Source organism: Contarinia nasturtii, unplaced genomic scaffold (genome assembly GCF_009176525.2).
Source record: "Contarinia nasturtii isolate CC-2019 unplaced genomic scaffold, AAFC_CNas_1.1 Cnas_scaffold_414, whole genome shotgun sequence".
Classification (NCBI taxonomy): Eukaryota; Metazoa; Arthropoda; class Insecta; order Diptera; family Cecidomyiidae; genus Contarinia; species Contarinia nasturtii.
The window spans coordinates 2,565,171-2,583,692 of NW_022197768.1; the positions used below are offsets into that span (position 1 = coordinate 2,565,171).

The 18,522-nt window shown below is 34.6% G+C and overlaps 4 protein-coding genes across 4 annotated transcripts; all 4 read left to right on the top strand.

Moving 5' to 3' along the window:
- The first annotated feature begins 1,292 nt into the window (after positions 1-1,292).
- On the top strand, positions 1,293-5,072 carry LOC116338719 (isocitrate dehydrogenase [NADP], mitochondrial-like). The gene is made up of 7 exons (XM_031764153.1): positions 1,293-1,661; positions 3,400-3,515; positions 3,591-3,735; positions 3,806-4,024; positions 4,110-4,329; positions 4,407-4,658; positions 4,742-5,072. Exons 1-7 carry the CDS (start codon positions 1,532-1,534, stop codon positions 5,025-5,027), a joined length of 1,368 nt encoding a protein of 455 aa, XP_031620013.1. The 5' UTR covers positions 1,293-1,531; the 3' UTR covers positions 5,028-5,072.
- A 330-nt stretch (positions 5,073-5,402) lies between these two features.
- Positions 5,403-8,271, top strand: LOC116338496 (adenylyl cyclase-associated protein 2). Its single transcript, XM_031763802.1, has 3 exons — positions 5,403-5,538; positions 5,657-5,858; positions 6,088-8,271. The coding sequence occupies exon 3, from the start codon at positions 6,130-6,132 to the stop codon at positions 7,393-7,395; it is 1,266 nt and encodes a 421-aa protein (XP_031619662.1). The 5' UTR covers positions 5,403-5,538; positions 5,657-5,858; positions 6,088-6,129; the 3' UTR covers positions 7,396-8,271.
- A 111-nt stretch (positions 8,272-8,382) lies between these two features.
- LOC116338495 (RNA-binding protein 34) lies at positions 8,383-10,649 on the top strand. Its single transcript, XM_031763801.1, has 4 exons — positions 8,383-9,409; positions 9,502-9,840; positions 9,925-10,295; positions 10,375-10,649. Exons 1-4 carry the CDS (start codon positions 8,698-8,700, stop codon positions 10,459-10,461), a joined length of 1,509 nt encoding a protein of 502 aa, XP_031619661.1. The 5' UTR covers positions 8,383-8,697; the 3' UTR covers positions 10,462-10,649.
- A 717-nt stretch (positions 10,650-11,366) lies between these two features.
- On the top strand, positions 11,367-16,862 carry LOC116338669 (cilia- and flagella-associated protein 43). The gene is made up of 15 exons (XM_031764078.1): positions 11,367-11,552; positions 11,650-11,775; positions 11,841-12,022; positions 12,088-12,190; positions 12,252-13,027; positions 13,099-13,954; positions 14,019-14,734; positions 14,799-14,996; positions 15,066-15,309; positions 15,536-15,664; positions 15,735-15,878; positions 16,030-16,173; positions 16,260-16,390; positions 16,471-16,632; positions 16,715-16,862. The coding sequence occupies exons 1-15, from the start codon at positions 11,367-11,369 to the stop codon at positions 16,860-16,862; spliced, it is 4,245 nt and encodes a 1,414-aa protein (XP_031619938.1).
- The last annotated feature ends 1,660 nt before the right edge of the window (positions 16,863-18,522 follow it).

Below are 18,522 nucleotides of genomic sequence, written 5' to 3' on the forward strand. Positions count from 1 at the left end.
GATCATTTTTTTCACACTGTCTCTCTTTCTCAATTACTGCATTTTTATCAGTTCCTATGTCATCATTTTTTTCTGAATGAATTCCATCCAATTTTATGATAACGTTACCGCGAAAATAATTCACTATTGTTCTTCGATTTTTTAGTTCAAACTAAATGTGGCGGTAGAATGGAAACGTTTTTTTTTCTTTTCAGCTTCCATAATCTCTATGCGATATTTAATTTTCACATCAACCTTTTGTTTTTATATTCATGTTTTGAAGTTGTTGTTTTGTTCACGCTTTTTCATTCTTATTATATTTTGACTTTATTACCGTGTAAAATGGGCGACTAAGAAATGCTTGTCTATAAAATTATATATTACGCGTTAGTGCAATTTTGTATGGCGGCAAGCATTGTTCAAGAAGAGAATGTTCAACTGAATCTATGTTGGTTGAGGCAACAGCGGTCGCACACACATATTGTGCATGCGTACTTCGTGGAAAATAATGCAATGTTTTTTTCTATGCACAACGTATATTTACTCAATTCATTTCAAAATGTGCTGATGTTATCGTTCGATCATAGGACATTCGTCCGCGCCAGATGGTTCATTGTGATTGGTTATGCATCACGAGAAATGAGACACGATTGTTATTGAAATTCCATAGCATAAGATCAAGTGTTTTCTTATCATTTTTAGCTACAAAAATACGGTGATATTGACTCAAGTATAAGACATGAGCTAATAGTGATTCAGATGAATTAAAAAAAGAACTTAGGTTGGATGCCAGTCACATTTGTCGTTATCATTTTCGTATGAGTAGGCTTCGATCGTTTCGCAGTCGGAAAAAGTGGAACACAAGAAATCGCATAATAGTCAACAGCAACAATTATATCATGCCAGCATTTATGCACACAATAACATTCATTATATATTTACATTTACATTTGAAGTAACAAACACATAAGCCAATGCCATGTTTTAAGAAAAGGGTATCAAATCAAAATAGCTAAATCGAAGGCATCAAATGCGCTCGTATAAACGAACGAACAGAAAAAAAGAACAAGAGTCTACAGTAAAAATTCAAATACAAAACATATAATATGTAGAAGAGAGCAACAACAGCGGCAACGTATACGACGAAAGCAACGACAACGGTGTCGGCGGCGACGGCAACAACGACGACGACATCCAAACCGTTTTAGGGTATACGTGCTTTTTCGCACTCCACTTGAATTTTACACGGGTTTGCTTGCGTTCGGTGTCAGTGTTGTTGTTGTGCCTTTCTGTCAGTTTCGGCTGCAATCAAAAATTGGTTAGAACTTAGTATTGTACAAGTTACCGGTTAAAGAGCCCGTGTGCAATTGAAGCAGCTGAGTGGCGGTATATTCCGATTTGTGTTTTTGTGTGCATTCGAAAATCCGTTGTTTTCTTTTACGTTATAAATTCATTTTGGAATTTATTATTAAAAATCTTGTATTTAATATAATCATCAGCAGTAATTGCTACATCGCATTTAATATTTTTTCCACAAAAAAAGTTCAATATTATGTCGCGAGTTCTATTTAATATGCAAAAGTGCTACAATCACATCAACTATTGCAGTAACGCGAAAATTTTGCGAAATTTATCTGCTTTGGACAAATCAGCGTTGATAAATGCGAGCCCATGCCGAAATTGTAAGTGACACAGATAATGTCAAAAGCGAAAAAAAATGCAAGACACAAGTGAGATAGAAAAAAAAAAAACAACTCTATTCCTCTCTGATCGTCAATGTGCGAATTTTGAGTTGATCTCGAATCATGAGCAAATAATAAATGGCAATTTGCTCAATTTAAATGAAAATTTCGTCTCTATTTCGGTCACATAACTTTGTTGATTTTCTATTTGTAGCACCGTTCCAAAGTTGATGATTAGCGTTTTTTTTTCGTTCACTCATTCATGTAGTGTGTGTCATTTTTTCGATGCATGTTTTCTTCTGATGTTATTGCGTCTTCGTATGGTTCAATGCTGAATGGATGTTGTTTTTTTCCTCAATCGTCAACTATTTCTCATTTGTTTTTTTTTTTAGTTTTTGTTGTTACATTTTTCAATTGACGGCTGACGTGCGGTTATCGTGATTTCTGGTTTTTTATTGATAGTGATAATAGAAGCCCCGTCTAGATGCACGAAATTCACTTTGCGTCATTCATTCGTACTACGCATACTTCACCCATTTAGATTATAATTGTGTGTATTGAATCAATGCTGAACGAGTAATTGCGCTACTCAATGCGTCCGAACATGATTAGAATATCTTTATTTTTTCCACTTGCTATGCGATTTCCTTCATCTCTCTTTCTCTATGTCTCTCCTTAGATTTCAACATAGTTTTGTGAGATATATTGCGACATTGCACCGCAAGTGAAACTGAAACCTGATATCAGCATGTGATTACATGTAAAAAAATCAATCAAGTTTTCATCGCGGTCAAGCGCGTCTCAAGCCCTTTCATTCGTATTCCATGTTTTTATGCGTCTCTTACAGATGATCTCCACGGCATTTCTCACAAATCGTATATTCCCTTGCGATGCATTGCATTACTTTGCATAAGCCATCATCACTGTCATTAACTGTGATGGAATTTTATATCATATTTGTCATTAATTTGCTACCATTACCGGCACTTCGCTCTCCAACATTCTGTGTAATTGCAGAGCAATACAAAGTCGACCAGACACGCACATCACATATACACATCATGCACGTTCCGTAAATATAATTTCATTCCAGTAATTCATCCGTAAAATGAACACACCGAATCAAGGCAAAAGTAAGAAAGGGGGACAGAGAGAACGAAATGTAGAATAAGACGAATGAACAAAACAAAATTGAGGAAAGAACGTACATAATGCCAGACATGCAATGAAAACCCATGGCAACACAGATAATGTACTCACAGTCGAATGTGAAGCAAACAGGTTTCAAAATTCGAATTGGTGTGCTGAAATAAAGCTTGAAATGAATCAATCCACCGAAAAAAGAGTACGAATTATAATGTATAAGCAAAAAAAAAACACTGCACACTTATAAACCTGCGAGTTTCCCATCGAAAGGATTCAGCACGTTCAGTTTATGCACAGCAGACGACTGAGGGTCAAAGAACTTTGACGAACATGTACGCGTTACCATCAGATTGTTTCGGCCAATGTGGCTGAAAAGACACACGAATATAGATATAACCGCTGCTAAACACCAATTTCAAGGACTTTTTCACACAGCAAATAAAAAATCGTGCATCGAATCCAAAAACCTTTTCGTTTATTTATCTTCTCACACTTGGCTTTGTGTGTCTTTTTTATTAATTTTTGTTTCATCAATGTTTACTTGTATATCATTTCGTTGTTTTTTAATATTGGTTTTTCCTTCATCTCTCAGATGCAACTGCGAAGCGATTTGTTGCCGCTAAGCCGGTTGTCGAAATGGATGGAGACGAAATGACCCGAATCATTTGGCAATTCATTAAGGATAAACTGATTTTTCCTTATGTCAAAGTAATGCATTATGATAACACGCGACATCATTACCAATTGGTTCAATGACCCATTGCTTGTTTTATGCACTTTCAGGTTGAATGCTTATACTTTGACTTGGGGCTACCACATCGTGATTTAACAAATGATCAAGTCACCATCGACGCATCGCATGCCATCTTAAAGCATAATGTTGGCATCAAATGTGCAACCATCACACCAGACGAACAACGGGTTGAAGGTTGGTTTCATTTTTGCCATTTTCATGGATCAAATTATTTGAGTGGGCTTACTGTTTTTGTCAATTTTAGAATTTAAATTGAAAAAAATGTGGCTGTCACCGAATGGAACCATTCGAAACATCTTGGGTGGTACAGTGTTTCGTGAGCCAATCTTATGTAAAAATATTCCACGACTTGTACCAGGATGGACGAATCCCATTGTTATCGGTCGTCATGCTCACGGTGATCAGTACAAAGCCATTGATGTTGTCATCGATCGACCTGGAAAACTGGAATTGGTTTTTACTGGTAAAATTTTCTTTTATCGTTTTATAATAAACCAATGAAAATTAACAGAGATAATTTGTTGCATCTTACACTCACGTAAATGCAGATTCAACTGGCAAAATAGATAAATACGAACTATTTGACTACAAGGATCGTGGTATTGCCATGGGAATGTACAATACAGATGAATCAATTGCTTCATTTGCCCATTCGTCCTTCCAAATGGCGTTGCTCAAAAAATGGCCACTTTATCTGTCCACCAAAAATACAATTTTGAAAAAATACGACGGCCGCTTCAAGGACATTTTCCAAGAAATCTACGAACAGTACGACATCATTTTAAATACAAAAATTAATTAAAAAAATTAACCAAAAATTATTTGTTACCTTTTTTTTCATACAGAAAATACCAAAGCGCCTTCGAAAAACAAAACATTTGGTATGAGCATCGTTTAATCGATGATATGGTCGCTCAGTGCTTAAAATCGTCGGGCAAATTTATTTGGGCATGTAAAAATTATGATGGTGATGTACAATCTGATATTGTTGCTCAAGGATTTGGATCGCTTGGTTTGATGACATCGGTATTGGTATGTCCAGATGGTAAAACAATCGAATCAGAGGCTGCACATGGAACTGTAACAAGACATTATCGGTATGATTGTTTTTTTTTTGTCAAAATTAATTCATTTTGATAAATATTACTAAAAATGAAAATCTTCACCTGTACAATTGCAGTCAACATCAAAAGGGAAAAGCAACCTCAACGAATCCAATTGCTTCGATTTATGCATGGACACGAGGATTGGCTCATCGTGCCAAATTAGATGATACACCCGAATTGGAGCGATTTGCACTTGCATTGGAAAAGGCATGTGTGGATACGGTCGAAGCTGGTCTCATGACCAAAGATTTAGCTGGTTGCATTCACGGACTACCAAATGTCACCGAATCCATGTATTTGAACACCGAAGATTTTCTCGATGCAATCGCCGATCAATTGAGCCGATCGGTAGATGTTTAAAACTGCATTTATTTTTCAATAAAAGAAAATACATTTTATTTTTAATATTTCTCTCATTTTCCGCCGACAAACCAATTTTTAAACTAAACTATTTTTGTAAACTTTCAATTTTGATTTTAATCAATCGAAATTAAAATAAAATCGATTTTATTCTACTTGAAAAAAGGCCACTTTTCCATTATTATTTATTTATCTTTTAAAAGAAATAAACTGTAGAAAACGTCAAAAAACGAGCGACTTCCAGACAAATGATGAGCGAAAAAAATGGCAATGCAGCTAGCGCCACCGATGAATACAATGTTCAGTGTTTCGGTCGTTTGTTTTTGTTTCGCTGTTTTAGTATTGCGTCGTGTGGCAGCACTGTATTTAATATATATATTCATCAGATTTGCTGACATTATACCGCTATATAAACTCAATTCGTCTTCATACGCATCATCATCATCGTCATTAAAAACAAAAGTCATTCTCTTTGTGTGACTAAGTGTGTGTATTCGGTTTTCAAATTGAGGTAATTTATTTCCGTCGAATGATTGTTAATTGTCGATTGTTTTGTCAAAAATTGTTCGTTTAATCAATGATAAATAGATCGAATTTTAAGTGATATGACACATTTTATGTAATTGTAGTTTTTTGACTGGAAAATTGGATGCCGATCAACGTTGAGTCAGCGAGTGGGTGTATCACCAAGGTTTCAAAGTATTGTGAATATTTATAAATCGTGAAATTTATCATCGTTTCAACCGCAGACACTGACCAATCCCAAAGCCCGTATTCATTTTTAAAGAGTGCTCTCATCGTAGTAAACCGTTTGTGATAAATTGTAAACACGTACGTAACCAATTTTCTTCTTTTTTTCTCTCTCTACTTCTCTTCGTCATAATTCATTTCGATTTAAATTCATTTTTTTTTTCAACACATCATAATTCATCTTAAAGTTGTTATTTTTTCTGCTCTCATTATAATTCGCAAAGTTGTCTAGAATTGCGCCCCATTAAAACGAGAAATATTAAAAATTCTTTTGTATTTATTCTATTTCACACTCGATTTGCATAACTAGATTTGTTTTCGAAATTGTGAAGCGAATTAATTAGCCAGAGAGATGAGCGTGTACGGATTTCAAGATATATTGAGTGGACCATTTGCCCAATATTTGCAATTGTCGGCAAAAATTGGTGGTGATGTGGCGCAACAAGCTGAATTTGTGAACAAGGCCTTCAACGCCCAGTTGGCATTCATTCAATTGGCATCGACCTCCAGCCAACCGACACAAACTCAATTGCCCAATCTATTGAAGCCAACATCCGATCAAATTTCGGCAATTCAGGAATTCCGTGAGAAGCATCGTACGTCACCGTTTTTCAATCATTTGTCTGCAATCAGCGAGAGTGTTCCGGCATTGGGTTGGGTATGCGTATCACCAACACCTGGACCTCATGTCAAAGAGATGAACGATGCCGGTCAATTTTATACAAATCGTGTGTTGAAGGATTGGAAAGAGAAGGATGCCACCCATGTTGAATGGGCCCGTTCATGGGTGCAAACATTGTCCGAATTGCAGCAATATATCAAACAACATCACACAACCGGTTTGGTTTGGGCTGGAAAGACAGCACCACCAAGTGGTCCAGCCGCTCCACCACCACCACCGCCACCAGTATTACCACCAGTTGGTGATATGTCATTGAATGCTGACGGTTCGGACGATGGTCGCAGTGCATTGTTTGCTCAAATCAATCGGGGTGAAGACATTACAAAGGGATTGAAACGTGTCACAGCTGAAATGCAAACACATAAAAATCCTGGCCTACGTACCGGTCCAGCTCCATTCAAGGCACCAACTGCATCACCGGTAGCGCCAGGTGCAAAACCAGTTGAAACAGCTAAAGCGCCTGTCTTCAATCGTGATGGCAAAAAATGGCTCATTGAATACCAGAAAAATAATCGTGATCTGGTTGTTGACGGTGCTGAAATGAATAACGTTGTGTACGTGTTCAAGTGTGAAAATTCAACAATTAATGTCAAAGGAAAGATAAATAGCATCTTCTTGGATTCATGCAAAAAATGTGCTGTAGTATTTGATACGGTTGTGTCATCCATTGAGTTTGTTAATTGCCAAAGTGTGCAAATGCAAGTATTAGGTCATGTGCCAACCATTTCAATTGATAAAACCGATGGCTGTCAAATGTATTTGTCCGAAAAATCGAAGAACGTCGAAATTATATCGTCCAAATCATCTGAAATGAATGTATTGCTTCCCAAAGGAACGGCTGGAGATTTCACCGAGCATCCGATTCCCGAACAATTCAAGACCACCGTCAATGGAAATGGCGGCCTAAGCACCATTTGTGTCGAAAGTCTTGGCTAAATGCAGTTTGATAAAACATTTGGGCGCGTGCGGATTTAAAATGGACGAAGAAATATACTAGAGATATATGTGTCACAAAAAGGCAATAAGTTCAGCATTTTTTTTTTTTTAAACAAACAAATAACTCAATATCAAACAATATACGTATTTTATTCGAAACAGTTAGAAAAGCGATTATCGCCAAATTAACTAACTGCCAATTGATAAAAACGAAACAATATATTTCTACTTTCATACGCATATTAAATAACTAAATATATTTATTCAGTCCGTGCAGGATGTTACTTCCCTTCAGTTTTCCTATAAAAAAACGAAACAAACAAATATTTCGCGTTTATGTTTGCAAGCAAAACAAAAAAATTATATTTTTTCAAAGAGTTTGTTTTTCATACAGTTTTCCTATAATATTTATTTTGTTTAAACAATTAATTGAAAGAAAGAGAGAAAAAAAAGCAAATCAAAGAAAAAAAAATCAATAACTACTTTTAAGGTATCAGAAGCAAATAAAGTCTGTCGTTTGTGTGATGTTGCTTTTTTTTCGCATGCCAACCGCATTTTTGTCCATAAATGGATAGCAAAAATTATTGATGTAAACAAAGCGGTCACCTATGCTTTGATTAGAAAATGTAATGAAATTGGATACGAATCACGAACTATCGACTAACCAATTTTCGTTTCATGATTGTGTGTGAGTTTTTTTCTATTTACAATGATTATTTTTAACTTTATGAAACAAACAAACAAACAAAAAACATTTTCTTTTTCTTTTTTTGATTGCGAAACGAAGAGAATTAATTCAGAATGGCTTCATTAGACTAGAATTTTCTTCAGAGATTATGGTTGCATAATAAAATTGAATACATTCTTATTAAAAGAGCAAATAAATGTGTTTTACAATTTATAATTATTCATTTGCGTGCTTTGTTCCGGTTGCAAATTACTCATCTATCAATTTCTTTGGTAGAATGAATTCACCTTATGAGCATTTGTTTATTTTGGCTGAGTGATTTCATTTGTTTACGTATCAAGTTTGTACCATACATTGGCCTGATATACAATTAAATGGTCTCACACAGAGCCAAGAACATATAAATATACGCACACATCGGCACCGAATCAAAAATGACGGCAACAAAGATGAAATTGTTCTCGATATCCAAGTGGCGACATCTGCACCCATGTGATTATCGCTTTTGACAGCCGGGTACACATGTTGAACTGATATCAATAAAACAGCGTGGACGAGAGAGACGTTTATAATTTTGTGTGAATTCAGATCGATTAACCATTTCAATTGTAAAAATGACGGAGAAAACGTTGAAAGTTTCAAAAAATAAAAACAAACAAATTAAATTGAAAAAGCAACAAAAGCAAATCGAACCGGATTCGGATATATCCGATTCAGAAACATTGGGTAATGCACCAAAAATCGACAAAAAGGAACTTAAATTAATTTCAACGGAGGTCACTGACTTGCTGGCATCGCTTAAAAAAGAGCATGGCATTGAAGACGAAACCATCGCTGTAGCTTCAAAAGTCAATGAAAATAAAAAAGAGGGTAAAAATACAGCAAAAGCAGCTAAAGCAGCAGCAGCCGCAAAGAAAGTAGCCAAGGCAGTAGCTCAACAACCAGAGAAAAAGTTACCCGTCCAAAAACAACAACAGCAACAACAAAAAGGAAAGGCAAACGAGAATAAAAAGCAGAAACAGGTCAAACCAAACAACGTTGGTGTTAAAACTGAAGCAAAAGTAAATCAAGCTCAAGAAAATTCGCCCAAGAAAAATAAAAATAAAAATAAGAAACGTGCTGCTACTAACGTTGAAGTGAAATCAGAACCGACCGATGAACCACAACCGAAGAAAGCTAAACAAAACCCAACACCAAAACAACCAGGAAACAAAAAACAAAAGCAAAAACAAGAAGCCACTAAACCAATTGTAAAGAAGGAAGAAGAAGTAGATGAAGAAAATGACGCTGAAGAGGTCGGCGATGGTGGAGCTGCTGTTAAAAAAGGTTAGTTGAGTTTAATCTCTTAAACAAAATATCGACTTTATGTTATATGGTAATAATTTTGTTTGATCCAAAAAAAAAACTATATCTTGCAGAACACCATTTGAAAAATGCGGTGCCAGTATTTGTTGGAAATTTGCCAGTTAATATTAAGCGCGTTAAACTGGTGAAAATGTTCAAAAAGTTTGGGAAGATTTTATCGATTCGTATACGCACAAACACGGGAAAATCATTCCTGCGAAAGGCTCAATTGAACAAAGTTCCATTTTTGATTGCATTCATCTATTTTGAAACACCGGAAGCAGCGAAGGCAAGTACTGCGCTTAGCGGTGAAAAAATCGGAGACAATGTAATTACGGTTGATTTGGATACGAAAGAAAAGGCAACTAACGTTAAGCCACAAAATACGGTTGTTATTGGAAATTTAAAATATGGTAAGACATTTTCTCATTTTGATAGAGATTGAAATTAAAAGAAAGTCCGAATAATATCGAAAATTTATTTAAATCTCTCTCTAGCCGTCACCGAAAATATATTGCGTGAATCGTTCAAATGCTGCGGTGAAATCGAGCATATTCGTGTCGTACAATCGGCGCTCGGTTGCAAAGGTGTGGCATTTATTCGATTTGTGAATCCAGAATCATGTGGACTGGCATTAAAATTGAACGGAACACCGATTTTGGATCGTGAAGTACGTGTTGAAAAGTACAAAGCAAACAAGGCAACCGACGAGAAAAAGGTGAAAAAAGAGAAAACATCCAAACCCATTCAAAAGAAGAAGAATGCAAATAAACAGAAACAAACGGCCAACGATGCATCATCACCGGACAAAAAGAAAAAGAAGAAAAACAAAGAATTCTTAGGAGTAAAAAGCAATGTCGTGAAAAAGGTGTGAAGCAATTTGTTTGGAAAGAATTTTACGTGATGGATGGATTTTAATGATTTTTTTTTCATTTGTTTTTTCGCAGGACAAAGTAAAGAAGAAGAAGAAGTTCAGTTATGAAAAGCGTTTAGCATTGAAAGTTGCACCAAAAGCAGAGAAGGCATCCGACTAAATGATAAATTCCATTTCATTAATTAACATTTTAACTTCAATGTTTACATAACATTATTATTAAAATTGTACATCATTTTTTTTTTCAATTTTATTTACGAATTAATAAAACTGAACATTCAATCAAATCACATGCGTTGCCATAGTTACCATATTTAGTTGGTTCGATTTGAAAGTCATTGTTTACAATTTGGTCCTTTTACTCAATACTTTCTATTGAAATATAGTTAAAATCTTTCAATTTTTCGCCTTTCAAAACCCGAACAAAATGAATCATTCGTCAAAAATTCCAGAAATATTCAATTACAGTGTCATTAATCAAAGTATACTGGCATTTAACAAGTACGATGCCATTGGATTTGTAAATATTGAAAATGGTGAAGTAACACACCATTATGTCATCGATGAACAAGTGGCGAACCAAGGCATCTGTGGAATTTCTTGCATTTCGGGTCATAAATATGAACCAATTTATGCAATTGGAGACATTACAACACCTCCGCGTATCATTTTATTCAAACATCCAAATGAATGCATCGGACAACTTAAGCGTAAGAAATCCTAAACGGTTTGTATTTTCTATGTTTTTTGATTGAAAATAAACCACTTTTTAGATAAATCAACATCGGGGTTTTATCGACAAATTGAATTTTGGGATAGCGATCATTTGATCGCCTTAACATTTTGCGAAAATTATTTCATTGAAATTTGGAATTGGCGCACTGGCATCCAACTACTTGTGCAAACAACCGATTTTCTTGATGATAATCAATACATACAGTAAGATCGTCTAATGCCAAACAGAAATGAGTGAGAATTAAGTACTTACCTACTACTCATTCACATTTTATCATTTTTTTTATAAATCAAAGATGTAGTCTGATGCACCCGTTAGTCATTGCCCAAATGGCAAAAAATGCATCGAAAATAATTGTGTGGGAAGTGAGTTCATCAGTTGATTTAACATTTGACGTGACGATAGCGCATAAAACGATTTTTAATTTGGAAATTCAAAACAAAATATCGGATGTGAAGGGAACTTTTGATTCAGAAGGATCACTTTTTATTGCGCACGCAACTGGAATTTGGCATGTAAAAGTCAACTTTTATTCGACCTTTTGATAAACATTCATTGTTTGATATTCGAAAATCGCGTTAATATTTTTTTTCATTTTGGTTCGAATTGCAGATTAATCCGTCTCAAAATAAAATTTTCAAAATAATCAATTTTCAAGAAACGATCAATGCTAATCTCATTCCTGTTATCAGTTACAAAAATGGAATTGTTGTCGGTGATTTTCAATCGAAATTGAATGTAAATACAAAATTCCATTTTTAAACATTCATCAGTTGATTGAATCATTAAATTTGTCCTTAAAGTTTTTTAAAAAATCGGAAAATGACTGGTCTATCATATGGGCCATTGACTTGAACTATACACCAGCGATATTGATGAGTGTAGATATCAGTTCAATTGTTTTACTCTCAATAGATGGCATTGTCGATAAGTTACATGAGCAGAAATCCAATGGAATTTTAAATGCAATTACTACGTTGAAACGGTAAGTTACCATCGGTAACAAATCAATTTACAAACGAAAAATAAGAAAAAATCACATTTTTTTAGGGTTGTAAAAAAATGTATTCTCATCAATCCACGCGGTACTTTTTTGATGTTACAAACAAATTTGGATGAAATAATCGTGGTGCAAGCTGAATCTGGTCTCGAAGTAAACAAAATCAATTTTTCATTTTTTGTGACATCTATTTCAATTGTTATAATTAACTTAGGTTTCAAAGTACGCTTTGAGTGGCGTAAGTTGCATTGAGTCTCACGAAACATGTTCGATTGTTGGTGTTGCTACATCATCCGGTACAATATTATTCTTGGAAATTGATGAACGGGGCAATGCTGATCTCATAGCAAAATATAATTTAACTTCGTCCAAAATTGTTTTTATTAAATTTATACCGAACTCCACGATCTCAATTGCAATTGACAATGAAAACGGTTTATTCGCAATTAAAAGAGAAACGAATAATAATGAGGATATTAAAAAGTTTATTGTACTCGAACGTAGCTACTTGGATTATTCGATGGTGAAAATAAATGGAAACCTCTATGCGCTAATGTTGCATGAAAAATGTGGAATTGGTTCAAATGAATCACAATCTAGTATTTTTGATTATCTTACAATTGAAGAAACAACACAGTATTCACATCAATTACAAACAATTCCAATGAAAAACCACTATTCGGCCGCACAATTTCAATATTATGATGTAAATAAGTTTATATTATGCGCACGATTGACAGATATCGATATAGTTCAATGCATTTGTGGTGAAAATGGTAAAATAGAAATGAATATACAACAGACAATCCCAACTACACATTTATTTGGTCCAATAAAATTCACCGTGAACGCATCGTCGATTTTAACATTTGGATGCGATGGTCAAATTCAATTGTGGGATAAGAATTCGATGCGATTGGTTAAATCAGTAATCGCACATGATAAATTCTCAAAAGGTGTCAAGGATGCGATTTTTGATCCGTTACAAAGGCAGGTTTCATTTAGCTCTAAAGAGTAAACAGCTCTTATCAATAATGTTATTTTCAATGTTTCCGATGTAGATATTTGGTGACACTTAGTTGTAGTGAGAATGTGATATGTTTTAAAAATATTACGAAAACTTTCGATTTTACATGGATAAATGCCCCATTCGAATCGCAAACGGAGAAAATTGAAATAGTCAACATTGATGAAATGTTAGAATCATCCCCAGTCGAATCATGGAAAAACGTTGAATTGGCTCGTTTGTCCAAAGAAGAATGTGAAAATTACAAATCTCAATTAGATGAAATGCAACAAGATTTAGATCGAATCAAAACAACGATTGTCAATTACATAGATATGAATGAAAATGAACCGCAAGAGGAGCAATTTCCGATTCAGTTTTTCAATTTGAATGCAACCGAGGCCGACATCAAAAGTGGCGCCCTAAAAGAGCAAATCGAATTGGAACGCGAAATGTTGGAAAAGACATTCGCCGATGAAAAAGCAAGAATTGAGAATATAAAACGAATTATTTGGGATTGTTTTGAAACAAAGCCGCAAAAAGTGCATGGCATTTTCACCGATATTTTCATACAAAATTTTCCACTCACTGCGTTGGATGAAAAACTTGGCGATGAAAACAATTTGATTAAAGTGCTTGAGAATCCAGAATTATTCGCTCAAATTTGTAAGCTTAAACCATGGATTCATCCGAATATTGTGAGCAAAGAGCATATTCAGTGGCCAGAAAGCGAAATACAATCGACAAAAACCACCGATCGCTTCAGCACATTCGCATCGAAAATAATTGACCAACAATTGACATCAAAGGTAAATTTAGATTATAACTTCTTCAGCATATTGCCAATGGCACCGGAAAACGTTGACATTCGTGATGAACACGCGGTGAATACGTACAATATAAAAATCTATGTGAGTATCTAACGTTATTTTCGTGCCATTATTCAAGGTGATTCAATGTATAATGATTTTTCAGCATAATATTGTTCGGCTGAAGAAACTATTCAATGACATGTTTGTGAAAATGTCGAAAGTAAAAGACAATGAAATGGAATTGATGGCACAGCGTAATGAACGTTTGGATCAAATTCATAAAGATATTAACCTTTTGCAGCGACTTAATGCCGACGAAATTACACAATTTGATCCAATACAAAAATGCGACTATTTTAAAGATGATAGTACGCATTCGACAATGTTGGCCATTTCAACTTACAACATAGACTCACAGTTTGATGACATTTCCGAACAAGATTCCGCCAAATCATTGAAAACAACTCGAAATCAGTCATTTTATGAACGAGCTTTAGACGATATGATGGACGGTGTTCTGCAAGTTTGTTGGGAAGATGAATTGAAAAAAGAACCACCAAAACCACCATGCATGTTACAAAATATTCCAGATTCTCAGTTCACCGCAGCGGAAACGGCACAAATTGACAAATACCGTGAGAAAATAACCAAAATTCGAATGGATCGTCGTGAATATATTGGCAAATTATTTGAAGAAAAGAGTGCTTTAGACACTGCCATTGAATTGATGGTGAGCAAATTGAATCGATGCTTGGAAAATATCATTAAAACCAAAGTGAAGGCACAATTTGCCATCTCGTCTGAACAACTCAAAATTTTAACTTGCGTTCGAGATCACCTGAAATTCAAGGGATTTTGCAAAAAAGAGAAACAAATTCAGTTAGTAAATCAGAAATATTTGGGTTTTTTTTCTCAAATTGTCAAACAAATTTCTCCATTTTAGTTTGGAAAAAGAACAATTGAAGTCGGAACTGAATAATCTTATGAAAATCCAACAAATGTTAGATCAAAATGTCGTTGCATCAAAGATCAATTTCGAAGAATTGACGGCAAAAGATCAGTCATTAGATAAGCAATTTCGCACCTTTTTCTCAGATATTGTATCAGCCGCTGTTATTGATCAGGCATATCGCATTTTTAAGTGAGTGTAATATGACATTTTTTTTTAGTTTTGCTGTTGTTTCCGTTGAATTAAGTTGTGAAATTCCAGACGACGTCCGAAAGGTCGTTTAACCACATGTCAATCGTCTACTATTCTTGCTGCTATGATTAAACGTGTTAATACCATAAATAAAAAACATCAAGACGAAACATTATTATCAGATGAGTGTATACAATATTTACAGTCTCTTGATGCGAACGATAAATTTAGCAATGCACCAAATTCAATTGATCAATCGGCATGGAATCATTTATGCAAAATGCGAAGAACGAAAATTGAAACTGAGTTTAAGGTACTCTCAATCTCATATAGTTAATCAAAACTCTCACTTGTTCGGCCAATTAAACAAGTTGTAAATGACGCAAAATGCCAATTTGCATGGAATTTATCAATGGATTATAAAAAAGACCGGACATTCGAAAAAAAAATTGCCATTTTACGTCATTTTTTGTGGCCTTTTGGAATAGTTTTTACTAGCCATTGGTGAACAAAAGCAACATTCAAATTATTTTATATAGCTAAGACATGCAACAGTAATCTTGGCTGAAGCTGAATCCAGTCTTGCAACAAACAATAAACAACTCGGCACAAAAAGAGCGCTTCTCACTCAATTAGACAATAAACTGTATGAAGTCAGAGAGGCAAAGGTAAACTATGAATTAGAATAATTGCAACGGATTTGTATGAAATAGTATTTTGTTTTGAAAAAATTGTCAGGAAAATTGTGTGTTCAATCGAAAAAATCAAATGGTATTCAAACTTGGTAACATTAAAATACCGTTAACTGGTGAAATGGATAACTTTGACGCAACAACGATATTGAGCAAATCTGAATTGGCCCTAACAAATTCATTGATACAGGTAAATTCCTTTACGGTTGACGCTGGTGAAATTAAATTAATTTGAATAAAAACATAACGGAAATTTATTTTCTTCTTCAATGGTTCGCGCATGAACGAATAAACTTGCGCCCAAAACATCAACAACAACAAAAATTAAATGGGAACAACAGGAAGCTGCAGTGAAAAAGTTAAAAATTAAGCAACAGGTCGATTTATGCCATCGTCGCGTTGCCTATTACGAATGGAAACAGTCAATGTTACAAATGACAATAGAGGATTATAAAATCATTCTCAAACGAATCGAAAAGTGCAGTGTATTTATCATTGGATGCACATGACCGCATTACCCTGTTATTAAAATAATTTTACTTTTCTCTTATAAAACTGTTCACTTTTCCAGATCACAAAAGACGTGAAGCTATGGCTACACGAAAAAATGGCGGCCAAACCAAAGAAAATCAAAAACCAAATCCATCAAGAACCTTCGCCTGATGAACACAAAAATGACACGTCGAATACAATAAGTGCACTGTTAGTCATATTTTGAAGCAGAAATTCCCATTTTAATGGCCGTTTGACGTAATAAATCATACATTTTTTTCTCTCATTAGAATGAAACGAATCGAACAGATCGAAACGGTTGTGTCAAGAGAACGTAAAAAGAATAACGAACTTGATTGTCAAATTGCAGCGCTGAAAGTGAATATCGATGAACGAAACATAGCCCAAGATTATTTGATTAGCGAAAAAGACATAATTACACGAAATGAACGGTAAAAAAGCAGATTTTTTATTCGATTTCATCATGCACTTGGCCAAATTATAGATTGCATTTTATCTGGTTCCATTTCATAGAATGTCCATTATATTAAAGCGTTCGAAATTGGTCCGAAAGATACAAGAACAACATGCTGAACTGTTGGAATTGAGCGCAACATTGGAATTACAACAACTCCGAACGTATCCAACGCTAAATGTTCCAATCTATCAACAAAATCTCTAAATTTATATATAAACTATTCCACTTTCAAAAGTGCGAGTGATGTGGAAATGTTTGCATAATTATATTTAATTATGATTTAGATCATGGTGATTATGATGTGGAATATATTATGCAAGAAATTTGGAATGGAATGAAATGATATGAAAAGAAACGGAAAGAAAACGAATTTTTGTTCCATGATTTAAATTTTATTAATAGTTTGCTTGTTATGACCTTCCAAGTGGCGAATAAACGTCGAAATAATCAATCATTCGTTGATTTATTTTTTCACTCAATTAGTGATGTTTATTTTATATTCACCATTTTCACGCTTAAACACAATAACAGAAGAAATGATTCTAACAAGTCGAATCGAATGGATTTTTACATGAAACGGTTTCGACAACAATTGCACGAGGAATGGAGCGAGAGAGATACAACGAAAATAAATTCAAAGAAACAGTGACCAAACAGTCATTGTTCAATGAGAACATTGAGTGCACATTGTTCTACATTGTATTCGATGTAGAACGCGCTTGGCACGTATACGATCCCAAAAGAGTTGATTTATAATTATCATGTATATCGTCAATCGTCATCATTTGAACTTGGTCATGCAATGTCCATACTTTTAAACACACACACACACGCGGGTATATCGAGTAATATAAAAACACGAAAATATACGCATTGGGAACTTTTCGTGTTAAAAAATCAAAAATCATCACAATGTAAGCGATTTCTTTTGCACAAAATGTTACGGCACAACAAAATAGTCCGTAGAACAACGTCGATCGGAATGCCCTATCGTTTTGTATATGTAAGTAAAATGGCGAAAGGAAATAAAATGAAATCGAAATCATGCAACCGTTTTATTATTGTTTACGATAATTTTGTTGTTGTTGTTCTTGGTTTTCTTATTTTTCTTGGTTGTTGTATATCTTCTTCAGCATGGCACGAAACGCTTGTATGGTTAACCATTTAACAAATGGTCATTGTTGAAGTAATCGGCAATGAAAATAATGCAACACTCTTTAAGCAAGCGTCTCATGAATGATCGCACGGCTTTAATTTATGCAAGATGTAACTGATTTCATCATTTTTCTAGCTAGAATTTGATTCGTGATCACGAAAAATGTTCAATAGCTCGCCCTCCGAATAGCTCTCCGAACCGTAGAACAGTAAAGACTAAAAAAAAATCTCGTTGTATTGAACGCTCTTCTATAGCGGCCTCTCCTACATCAATTTGCAGCAATTAAACAGAATTCAATCTAATTAATTAAACGAAATTCAGTATATGTGTGAACGACGAGCGCCCTCGATTTTAAAGAGACATTGTCAAGTCAAACAGCGACACAAATGCATACAATTCCAACGAAGAATGAAATTTATATATGAAAAATAAAAAGAAAAACAAAGGCACGAGTCCACAAACTTGGGCCAGTACACAATGGTCTTTGCCACATCAAATTAAATTTATTCGCATTAATTTCAACGGGACACCGTTGAACTGTTGGTTAATGTCTTCTTCAATATAGAGTTTGTTTTTAACTGGAACATATTTGAATTAATGGCTTTCTTTGCAAATGATTGAGTGTATTCGTTTCACACACTTAAACAGCATACGATTCTAATGAAATAAGAAGTGAAAAAAAGTAGTCAACACGCAGATACACGCATT

Coding starts and splice junctions, on each gene's coding strand:
- LOC116338719 (XM_031764153.1), top strand. CDS start 1,532: ATGTCGCGAGTTCTATTTAATATGCAAAAGTGCTACAATCACATCAAC. Junction 1,662..3,399: donor TGCGAGCCCATGCCGAAATT/GTAAGTGACACA, acceptor TTCATCTCTCAG/ATGCAACTGCGAAGCGATTT. Junction 4,025..4,109: donor ACTGGAATTGGTTTTTACTG/GTAAAATTTTCT, acceptor ACGTAAATGCAG/ATTCAACTGGCAAAATAGAT.
- LOC116338496 (XM_031763802.1), top strand. CDS start 6,130: ATGAGCGTGTACGGATTTCAAGATATATTGAGTGGACCATTTGCCCAA.
- LOC116338495 (XM_031763801.1), top strand. CDS start 8,698: ATGACGGAGAAAACGTTGAAAGTTTCAAAAAATAAAAACAAACAAATT. Junction 9,410..9,501: donor TGGAGCTGCTGTTAAAAAAG/GTTAGTTGAGTT, acceptor TATATCTTGCAG/AACACCATTTGAAAAATGCG. Junction 10,296..10,374: donor AAAGCAATGTCGTGAAAAAG/GTGTGAAGCAAT, acceptor GTTTTTTCGCAG/GACAAAGTAAAGAAGAAGAA.
- LOC116338669 (XM_031764078.1), top strand. CDS start 11,367: ATGGCAAAAAATGCATCGAAAATAATTGTGTGGGAAGTGAGTTCATCA. Junction 14,735..14,798: donor AAAAAAGAGAAACAAATTCA/GTTAGTAAATCA, acceptor TCTCCATTTTAG/TTTGGAAAAAGAACAATTGA. Junction 15,310..15,535: donor AAATTGAAACTGAGTTTAAG/GTACTCTCAATC, acceptor TATTTTATATAG/CTAAGACATGCAACAGTAAT.